Here is an 11,536-nt window from a genome sequence, read left to right as displayed (position 1 = left end):
GGGAATCGAAAGTGCTATTGACCGTTAAAACGGCACGCGAACCATATCCGGCCCTTGACGCAGGGCTTCCGGAACTAGGAAACATCTCCCTATTAGTTGTCAATGAAGCCTCATGGAATCAGATTTCACTGGGTTTTTAGCGATAACGAGGCATCCCGACATAATTATGGGGTGTGTATTTATTTTCCGGACGGAAAGGGGGCCGGACGCCAATGGGCCAGACCTATCTGTGCATTGATGTCAAAGGTTATATCAACAGAAGTGTGGCATACATAGACGTCGTCGAGGAGAATTTAGTCTCATTGTCATCACTATGTTGAATACATTTTATTTTGGACTTTTATTCCTGACACTGTCCAGTCCAGGTAATGAAGTTTGGTTACATTTTAATCGCAAACACTACAATGATTTTCTAATGTCAACGTCGCCGCACACAGCTAGTCGGTCTATTTCTGTGCAGTTTATATTCGGAATTACTTGTTCTCATTTTCCCAAATGGAATAGAAAATGTTAATGTTGTATTTCATGTGATGGCTACCAAGACGCGGTGGCTGAATGGTAAAGCACTTGGTGCCGAACTAAGCGGTCCGGGGTTGGAATCCCGGTCAAGGGGCTTGGTCGTTGTGCTGGCCACGTGATATCCTTCGTTAACCGTAGTCCAACAGCAGTAAAGAAACAGGTAACCTTTTGTACCATCTGTCCTTTCAGACCTTGCTATAAATAGCACCTAATATTAGACAGTATCTGCTGACAGGTTGCAAACCTCGCCTCACAAATCAGCACATTTGTACAGTATTAACTCTTTCTCGCCGTAATTATTTACCACATTCTGATGGAATCAACGTTTGTATCGTCGGTTAGGAGAGAAAGAGTTAAAAATGAGAAATTCTTTTTTTTTTTTTTTTTTGGGTACTTTTTATTCGATAAAAAAAGTACTTTTTTTTTTTTTTGAGGTAACTCTACGGCTTGACACTCTTGAAATACTAATGCGCATGACAAGACGAAGAAAGCGAGAGTACCTGATAAGATGATCTATTGACTTTCAGTTCTAGGTGAAGATTGCCAAGAGGTCAACTCGACTTACAGGGTATGCGCTGACCAAGTGACTAGACCCAATGCGTCATCACTGTGTAGCAGTAAATATGGCTATATCTTGCTTCAACCCAGGCAACAGTCTGACTTTGACTTCTGGAGAAGTGACCTCTTTAGCAGCAAGAGTTACTGGATTGGCGCCATCAGGACAGATGTAAAAGAACGTGAGTCATAGACATAGACTAGACTTGGACTAGACCTAAACTAGACTTCAACTTAGGCTATTCAAAAATTTAAATTATAGCTTCTATATAGCACTACTTTCACTCTTATTACGTAATAATAAATGGGAGACAAGCGTGCAGTAAAGTAATAAGATGTACTCTTTTCAATATTAAAATAACAGAGCTTTAAAAATATTTTAAATATACATTATCTTCACTGATAATGAAAGACTGGGAATGTTTATGAATAAAAGATATTATTCAGTTTGTGGGATTAAAAAAAAGCGTTGTCAATATATTAGATCTTTGAAAGAATACTACTATGATACCACACTACGCATACGTTTTGGTACTATTTAGCTCAAGTTTATATGTTTTATTTATAGTTACTGTATAGCTCCTCCTTCGTGGTCGAAGATGAGCACATTTCTCATTTCCTATGGACTCGAAGATGGCTGTAAAGTCCAACCCTCGCTTCAAAAAGCCGGCCGCACATGTGGCATGGGTGGGTTAGGTCAGTTTCAGATAGGCACGCTTCTTCTCTCAGCTTTTTGTTGGTTCGGCGCTCTTTCGCCCTGGCCACTCTTCTTGCTTCAAATCTTGAGACTCCGAGACTCATAGCTTCACGCCATGAGGAGCGATCGAGAGCTAGTGCTAGTGCTTCCCCGGCCGTGAATGTCCATATCGTATTCCTTGAAGGAGCTTGATAGTTACGAAAATGACGTTAAAGCAGAGATCTTATACAAACACACTTTATATGCATAGGCCTCCTGAGCTAGTATAGTGTAGAAACACGTTTTCTTTAATGTGTGGATAGAAATGTTTGATCTAATAAGGCAAACTATCATAACTCTATAGGTTTCCATTGGGAGAACTCGTCCATCGATGTCCCCAGTGACTACTTTCGTTCCGGCTCGAACCAGGATGCCAGAGTAAATTATTCTTGCGTCAGCTTTGAGCCCGCATACTACAATGCAATTACTGTGAGTGGATATGCTTTAGAAGCACGCCAGTGTGACATTAAGAGAGGTAAAGACATAGATGAATATTCTTTCACAAATGCTGTTTTTGTGTCTTTACTCTAGACGTGGAAAAAGTGTGTTAGTGTGTGTGTGCGTGTGAGGGAGGTAATGCCAACCATATGTAAAAAAAAAATTAAAGTTCCCCTTTCAGACCTTGAGATCTAAAGGGCAGATGCTGTCAAGGTCACCTGATTTAGTGGCCCACAGTTAACGAGGGTGTCATTTGGAAAGCAAAACGACCAACCGCCTTTACTTTTCCCCAACTAATGTCAGGTACCCATTAGAGCTGGGTGGACTCATATGGGTACTGTGCAGTTTAATGGTGCCTGCGGAGTTAAACAAGGATGTGTCTTGTTTGTTTTACATAATTCGGATGTTCTTTCAGAGCTGAAGATAGTTTACTTCCTAGTCCAAACCTCCCGCAGGGCGACGGGGGGGGGGGGGGGGGATGGGAGCGGGCAGGGTTTGAACCCTCGACCGTCGATAAATCCGAACGACAGTCCAGCGCGCAAACCGCACGACCAGGCAGCCATCCTTGGACCCAACTTCTCATCCACCACGCGTTTGAAAAATCCTCCGAAAACACATATCTCCATTTTAGATTGGATGGCAAAATCTGAATATTGACAGAGGGCCAAAATAAAAATAAGAACCACCTTTGTAAGAGATAAGCTACTCGCACACACATATGAGGAGCTGCAGTCAATAAGGTCCCGCTTTTGTTAAGCCTGTAAAGAGCATGGGCTAGCTATTAGCAACAATAGCAATTTTTTTAGAGCAATTTATTTTTCGATAAAACAAAGTGGATCGATTTCGATTTTTAATCTTGCAGGATCCTAAGTAATATAATCTCTCTGCTAGCTGAAGGGTGGGGGGGGGTGTTCGAGCAGACACCGCAGTGTAGACAGGGAATACAAGATATTATTCAAGTTGAGTTGTGTCTGCTAGCGCCTACATGTAGTCTGGAAGCCTTCTCCAAAATACACATGCCTACCAAATGCCCACAAGAGCGATTAAACTATAGCGCACTGAGCGTGCTCTAGCAAAGGATGTCTTAAGATGTCAAGTGTATCATCCATTTAATTTTTTAAAACTTTTATGATTGGATGTTATTTTTATATTTAATTGCTATGTGATGGGCTGTTTGTGTTTCAAGAAACTTTCTTTATGTACTCTGTCTTCTTTTATACTCTGTCTAACAGTTTGTGATTTTGGTTGCAATCAGTTTGAATAACTTAGAGCAAAATTTAAAGTTTTGTGTTTACCGAACTTTTTAAAATTGTTTTTTTATTTTCAGGTTACGTTTGTCAGAATCCACAAGGTAGGAAATGTCACCATGTACACTTTTGTGACCGCTGGAGTGGTGTGGTAATTAGTAGTCGGCACTTGGTCTCCTTCAGTCGTACACTTCGTGTTGTAAAATACTTCTTTATATGACTGTGAAGCCTCATTCCTGAGAGGCGTTCCCGCCCACCTGTAGCGCAGGTGAAGGTGGTATTAGCTTTGACTGTTTAAGAAGTGTTTGGCATGCTTCTCTTCCAGGCCTGAGGCCAACGCTTTATCGGTGTGGTCATTATGTCGTCATACGGTTGTAGTTATTCTAGAAGTAGATCTAGTGACACAGCACCGAAGCCGGGGATTTGTGTCACAGGAATTTACTCAAAGCAGATATGTTTACGTTAGCTAAAGAGAGGCGCGGTGGCTGAGCGGTAAAGCGCTTGACTCCCGAACCGAAGGTCCCGGGCTCGAATCCCGGTGAAGACTGGGCTTTTCATTTCGGGATCTTTGGGCGCCTCTGAGTCCACCCAGCTCTAAAGGGGTACCTGACATTAGTTGGGGAAAAGTAAAGGCGGTTGGTCGTTGTGCTGGCCACATGACACCCTCGTTAACTGTAGGCCACAGAAACAGATGACCTTTACATCATCTGCCCTATAGACCACAAGGTCTGAAAGGGGGAACTTTACTTTTACTTAGAGAGACAAACTTAGATTGTAATATTAATCGACCGATAAATCAATCAATCTGTGTCTGTATCTGTAACTATGTCTGTCTCTCTCTATTTTTTTTTCTTTTGCAAAATAATATTTAATATAAAAATGTTACATTATATTATAGTTTTTACAAAGTTTATAAGAACTCACTCCGTCTGTCTGTCTGTCTGTCTGTCTGTGTGCCTGGTACACATTTTTATACACGCGTTTCTCCAGCTTCCCATTATTTGATCAAGTTGAAACTTCGCACAATTATTCTTGTCCCTAGCAATATTGAATTAATCAAAAAAAAAAATCAATTAATTAATTTTGTTGATAAATAAAAGTGAAATAAATCATACAGTATACAGTGGGAAGCGTGGTCGAGAGGTCAAGTGCGCTAGAAGGGGGCTCGACGTTTGACACCCGACTCCTGCAGAGTTGTGTTTACTGAGCGCCTAAAGGCAGCACGGAAAACCAACTCCTAGATACCCCCCTCCCCCCCAACTGGTCCACAACTGAGATTGGACAAAAAGACTTCTGAGCATGCTATAAGCATGACAGTAGCGATATATAAAAGCTATAATAATAATAATATTCAAATTTATGTCTGTAAATGTGGAGTTCTTGTTCTTATAGAGCTTTGTTGTTTTTTTAAAGTATATATATGCCATGGCGTTTACTTTACATAATGAAATAGTACCATGACTTGTACAAATACGTTTACAGATGCCAAAATCAACATGTTGTTAAATGTATCAACCCAAGCAATCAACATCCTTGAGACTACCTCTGTCACTACAGCCTCAGAGTCTAGAAACATCAGTGTCTCAGAGACATCATCTTACGTTACAACAGCGACAAAGTCTTATGTCAACGGTATGTTACGGACATCCGTTAGTGTCATCAGTGGGTCAGGGACAACATCTGATGTAACAGCGGTGACAGATTCTAATGGTAATAGTATTTCTGTGACTCCGCCTAGTGCTAGTATTATGTCAGTGACAGCATCTTATGTGACAGTGACACTTTTGAATGTCAACAGTATGCCAGCCACACGAACTAGTGCCAACAGTATATTAGTGACGCCAACTAGTACCAGCAGTATGCCAGTGACACCAACTAGTGTCCACAGTATGTCAGTGACATCAAGTAATGCTAACACACCACTAGAACGCAACACATCAGCTGTAACACCAGCAACTACAAACCAAAACACCATAACCGAATCTTTAACGATCGTATCTGATTCAAGGGAGACTAACGCATCACGTGCAGGGGAGACAACTATCCAGCCATTATCGTCTCATCCAACTGAGACAGTTTCAAGCGCAGTGTCGGTACAGCCATCACTCCAGCAGCAGTTCTCAATTTACTCCTTCCCTGGGATGCCCACACCGTCAACAGCCCCAAACACCACAGACTACGCCCAAACATCATTCCCTCTCGCCCTACAAACTGCCCCCCAACCAGCATGCCTTAGTTCCTGTCCAACAACACCAGCGTACACTACGGACACCGCCGCCACTGCCTACGCCCACTCTACACCCACATCAGCTCCCTACACCACCAAACAGGCTGTACAAGCTTCAACGAATCTAAACCTCTGCAGCTGCAGCTGCACGCATGAAGCTAATCCAACATCTTTGTCACAGCTCAGCAAGAACGAAATTCTACTAGACATTAAAAATCAGCTTCATGTAGATGTTAAGGTAAAATTCCATTAACTATATCTTTGTTAGGCATTTTTCTTTCTATATAAATAAAGATACTATAATAATAGAAATAATAATAATAATAACAATAATGCTGTTCCTTGATAAAAAAAGAAAAAACCGCTACCATTATTGACATCGCCGTACCACTATCTTATAATTTAAAGAAAAACTGAGCTGGAAAAACAACGAAAATATCGGAACCTAGGCTTGGAGATAAAGCGTTTATGGAAATTATCGATAATAACAATTGACCTCACAGACACCTTCATGGCCCTTAACATTCCTAGGAACATCCTCGTTGTCTGTCAGAGGGCGGTACTTCTGCAGACCTGCCACATCACCTGAAAATTCCTCGGTGGAAACTGATAAAGAGACTACATTTAATTTTGTTTCTCTTGAAAGAAACTCGACCCTGGCAGCGCCAGAGAATGAATATTAGTTTGTTTTTTCGCATAATAATAATAATAATAATAATAATAATAAAAGATACAAAAACAAAGAAAATATGGGAACCTAGGCTTGGAGATTAAGCGTCTATGGAAATTGTCCAAAATAACAATATACCCCATTGTTATATCAACCGAGGGGATAATAACAACTGACCTCACAGACACCTTCAAGGCCCTTAACATTCCTAGGAACATCTACGTTGAATGTCAGAGGGCGGTACTGCTGCAGACCTGCCACATCACCAGAAAATTCCTCAGTTGAAACTGTTAAAGGGACTACGATGAATTTTGTTTCTCTTTAGCGAAACTCGACCCTGGCAGCGCCAGAGAATGACTACTCGTTCATTTCTAACATAATAATAATGCTGTTCCTTGATAAAAAAAGAAAAAAACGCTACCATTATTGACATCGCCGTACCACTGTCTCATAATTTAAGAAGAACTGAGCTGGAAAAACAACAAAAATATGGGAACCTAGGCTTGGAGATTAAGCGTTTATGGAAATTATCGATAATAACAATTGACCTCACAGACACCTTCATGGCCCTTAACATTCCTAGGAACATCCTCGTTGTCTGTCAGAGGGCGGTACTTCTGCAGACCTGCCACATCACCTGAAAATTCCTCGGTGGAAACTGATAAAGAGACTACATTTAATTTTGTTTCTCTTGAAAGAAACTCGACCCTGGCAGCGCCAGAGAATGAATATTAGTTTGTTTTTTCGCATAATAATAATAATAATAATAATAATAATAAAAGATACAAAAACAAAGAAAATATGGGAACCTAGGCTTGGAGATTAAGCGTCTATGGAAATTGTCCAAAATAACAATATACCCCATTGTTATATCAACCGAGGGGATAATAACAACTGACCTCACAGACACCTTCAAGGCCCTTAACATTCCTAGGAACATCTACGTTGAATGTCAGAGGGCGGTACTGCTGCAGACCTGCCACATCACCAGAAAATTCCTCAGTTGAAACTGTTAAAGGGACTACGATGAATTTTGTTTCTCTTTAGCGAAACTCGACCCTGGCAGCGCCAGAGAATGACTACTCGTTCATTTCTAACATAATAATAATGCTGTTCCTTGATAAAAAAAGAAAAAAACGCTACCATTATTGACATCGCCGTACCACTGTCTCATAATTTAAGAAGAACTGAGCTGGAAAAACAACAAAAATATGGGAACCTAGGCTTGGAGATTAAGCGTTTATGGAAATTACCTAAAATAACAATATACCCAATTGTTATATCAACCGGGGGATAATAACAACTGACCTCACAGATACCTTAACATTCCTAGGAACATTCTCGTTGCCTGTCAGAGGGCGGGGTACTGCTGCAGACCTGCCACATCACCTCAGTGGAAACAGTTTAAGGGACTACGATGAATTTTTTTTCTTTTTAACGAAACTCGACCCTGGCAGCGCCAGAGAATGAGAACTCGTTCATTTCTAACATAATAATAATAATAATAATAATAATAACAATACTCGTTCTTTTCTAACATAATAATAATAATAAGGCTTGTCTTCAAGTCTGAAGATTAATGAGGAGTCTAGTATTTCACGTCAATACACCGCCCCATCTGTGACCTACATATTTTGCCACATTCAGAGCAGGCATAACCATTGTCCGCGTGTGGTCGATATAAATTCTTTTTTTCGCCGTCTACGTCTGTGAATTTTCTTTTGGTCTCTAATGTGTATCCCGCGGCCTGGGATCTCCAGCTGTCTCGTTATGTAGTCGCCTGCAGCCACGGGCTGTGTCAGTTAAATTACTAAACATTATGACTAAATATGGAAATGTTATGAAAATTTTTTTTATCTTTTTCAGAATGCTTCCTCAACTATCAGAAGATTAACTTCCGCTGAAGACAAAAGAAAGTCTGCCCAGATTTTGGGGAGTTTCGGAGTGATAGTTTTAGTGACAGTCTTTGGTTGTATAATAGTCTTAGACTTTACCCGTTTAGTTCAGTGTGATTCTCGAAGTCAGGAAATTTTTTTAAAAAAACACACAAGAAAGAAAATGACCAAGAAGGCCTTGAAATAATATGACATTGTAGAGATTTATACTATAAATTATTTATATGACGCAATTTAATTTAAAAAAAAAAGACAAAGGGACTGAAAGAGAAAGAAAGATAGAAATAGAGAGCGAAAGAAGGTACAGAAAGAGAGAAAAAAAAGAGTTGAAAAAGTACAGAAAGAGAGAGAAAGAGAGTTGAAAAAGTACAGAAAGAGAGAAAAAGAGGGATGAATAAAAGTACAAAAAATGAGAAAAAGAGAATTCAAAGTAAAATACAGAGAAAACGAGGTGAAAAAGAGTACAGAAACTGAGAAAAGAGAATTGAAAAAGAGTACAGAAAGAGAGAAAAGAGAATTGAAAAAGAGTACAGAAAGAGAGAAAAAAATAAGAGTCAGACATGAAGAGAGAAAAAGAGAATAAGAGAAAGAAAAAAAGAAAGAGAACAGAATGACAAAAAGAGAGAAAGAAATGGAAGAAAGAGAAACAGAAAAAAAAAGAGAAAAAAAACCAGACAGAGAGAGAGAGAAACATTGAAGAATAAAACAAATTGAGGAAAGAATCTGAAAAGAGATCAAATCTCTAAAACATCTCCTCCTGAGTTTTTTGTGGACCTCCGAGAAAAAGAGAATAAGAGAAAGATAAAAGAAAGAAAGAGAACAGAAGGACATAAAGAGAGAAAGAAATGGAAGAAAGAGAAACAGAGAAAAAGAGAAAAAAAACAGAGAGAGAGAGAGGGAGAAACATTGAAGAATAAAACAAATTGAGGAAAGAATCTGAAAAGAGATCAAATCTCTAAAACTTCTCCTCCTGAGTTTTTTGTGGACCTCCGGTCTTTCTCTTACACTGTTGCGTTCATCACATTATAATTTTGGCCTGTCAGTCAGTCTGTCCGTGTTCATATGTCTTCGTCTGTGTTCGACGCTACAGGAAAAAGTATTATTTCAATCCTAGTTTTCAGCTCTACCCCTGAGCTCATGTTCAGAGATTCTCAAAATGTTGGTGGCCACAGGATCATGGTTATTGTAAGTGTCCATCTTCAATCTATTTTTAAGCATCTAGTAAGCATTAGCTATGGTCGAACGATGTCGCCCAAACAGAAGTTGGACTCTCTCCACCTCCACGCAATTGAGCTATCAATAGGAACGGGAAGTTCCGATACAGTTTTGGAACAGCGGCGTCGCAAGCTCTGCCAGGGTGTAGCACAGTGAGCTTCAAGCTGCATCAAGAGTCGCCGGCTCCTGATTTTTCCTCCAGGGTTGACTCCCAAAGACTTTTCTATGTTTTGGGTACAGCTTCAAGCAGTAAGGGTTTGAATCAGACTTTACCACCTACTAGGGTGTTTTAGCGAGCCAAGGCTAACGAGCCCCTCCTGCTCAAAGCTTTCTGGTTTACACGCCAGTCACTCGCCTTTGCCCCTTCTCCTATTAATGATAACAGTTCTGTTTTATACAATTGTAATAATATTTACATCGATTTTTTTGACTGTTTTGACAATTATACAAGAAATTTAATTTTCGAACGATAAAACAAAAATGTTTTTAAGTGAAATTTTTCAGCAGTTTAAAACTTCCAAATTTTTGCAGGCAACGCGTAAAGAACCAGTTTGGGCCCCCTATTGGTCCTGGGCCCTGTATTGGTCGTGGGCCCCCTATTGGTCGTGGGCCCCCCCTATAGGTCGTGGGCCCCCCTATTGGTCGTGGCCCCCCCTATTGGTCGTGGCCCCCCCTATTGGTCGTGGGCCCCCTATTGGTCGTGGGCCCCCCTATTGGTCGTGGGCCCCCCATTGGTCGTGGGCCCTCTTTTGGTCGTGGGCCCCCTATTGGTCGCGGGCCCCCTATTGGTCGTGGGCCCCCTAGGTGTATACACCGATACGGGCCATGATTTCTACGCCACTGGTTGCGCGATATGATACTCAACGTCTATCAATGTTCATAAATTCTTTAAAGAATGGGGCCTGCATGCGGACATACTCAAAGATGTAGTCTGTTTCAGCATAAGATCGTCTCGACCTCTAGCTAAACTGAAATTATTTTTTTTTATCCTCTGAAAAATTATAACGGTCAAACTAGAGTTTTCCCAGAGTGGCCAAATGGTCAAATGGTCAGTAATTCATTTGCCAACGATATATATCAACTGTCAAATGTCAAGGAAAATCATTAAAGCTGTTTTCGACAACCGTGCCCACCCCAGGTTTCATCCACCAAGGTTCAACCCATGAATTCGCAAGCTAAATAGAGGAATTGTAAAGAAAAATTATTAAAGAACAACAACGAATTTATATTAACTTGCATTTAATAAAAAACAAACAAAAAAATTAAAGAATTAATAAATCTTCTAAAAATATTTGCGATAAAAATATTAATAAAACAAATAGCAAAAACCATAAAACGAATGTATAAAGTTTGAATGTGGTTACGAAGACTCCGGTGTAATCCACATACACTCTAAAACCTATGTCTGAATATTTCAAATGATTGTGCCATTTTCAGTGTAACCATTTTTAACCAAGCTCATATCAACTCTCTCTCTCTCTCTCCATCTCTGGTACGTTAGTTTTCCCACTTCCGATTCTCGGATCAAATTAAAATTTTTGCGCCTTTATTCAATGTCCCTTTCAAGATATGAATCAATAAAAAAAAAAATTAACCAACTATTAATTAAATAGTGGTAATTAATTCATTTTGTTCGGCACCGAAAACGGACATAAAGCTTACAGTATTGAGACATGTGTCTGCAAATTCTCCTTAGCTAAGCTTGTTTTGAAGATTATTACGCCTTGGCCCTAGTCTCATGTAGGAATACAGGGGATGGAATTTAAACTGAGAGCCAATTATTAATTAAATAGTGGTAATTAATTCATTTTGTTCGGCAGCGAAAACGGACATAAATCTTACAGTATTGAGACATGTGTCTGCGAATTCTCCTTAGCTAAGCTTGTTTTGAAGATTATTACGCCTGGGCCCTAATCTCATACAGGAATACAGGGGATGGAATTTAAACTGAGAGCCATCGTGATTCCAGCCTGGAACACATATCACAGACTAGGCCAGGCACATCTTTATAAACTGTCATTAAGATTTAAAAAC

At 40.0% G+C, this 11,536-nt stretch overlaps 1 protein-coding gene across 1 annotated transcript; it reads left to right on the top strand.

Moving 5' to 3' along the window:
- Positions 1 to 280: 280 nt before the first annotated feature.
- On the top strand, positions 281 to 8,940 carry LOC106074841 (mucin-2-like). Its single transcript, XM_056004633.1, has 6 exons — positions 281 to 365; positions 1,047 to 1,256; positions 2,115 to 2,285; positions 3,576 to 3,599; positions 4,978 to 5,960; positions 8,259 to 8,940. Exons 1-6 carry the CDS (start codon positions 314 to 316, stop codon positions 8,472 to 8,474), a joined length of 1,656 nt encoding a protein of 551 aa, XP_055860608.1. The 5' UTR covers positions 281 to 313; the 3' UTR covers positions 8,475 to 8,940.
- Positions 8,941 to 11,536: the final 2,596 nt, after the last annotated feature.

Source organism: Biomphalaria glabrata, chromosome 11, assembly GCF_947242115.1.
Source record: "Biomphalaria glabrata chromosome 11, xgBioGlab47.1, whole genome shotgun sequence".
In the NCBI taxonomy this organism is placed as follows: Eukaryota; Metazoa; Mollusca; class Gastropoda; family Planorbidae; genus Biomphalaria; species Biomphalaria glabrata.
This window is presented reverse-complemented; position numbering and strand designations above follow the sequence as displayed.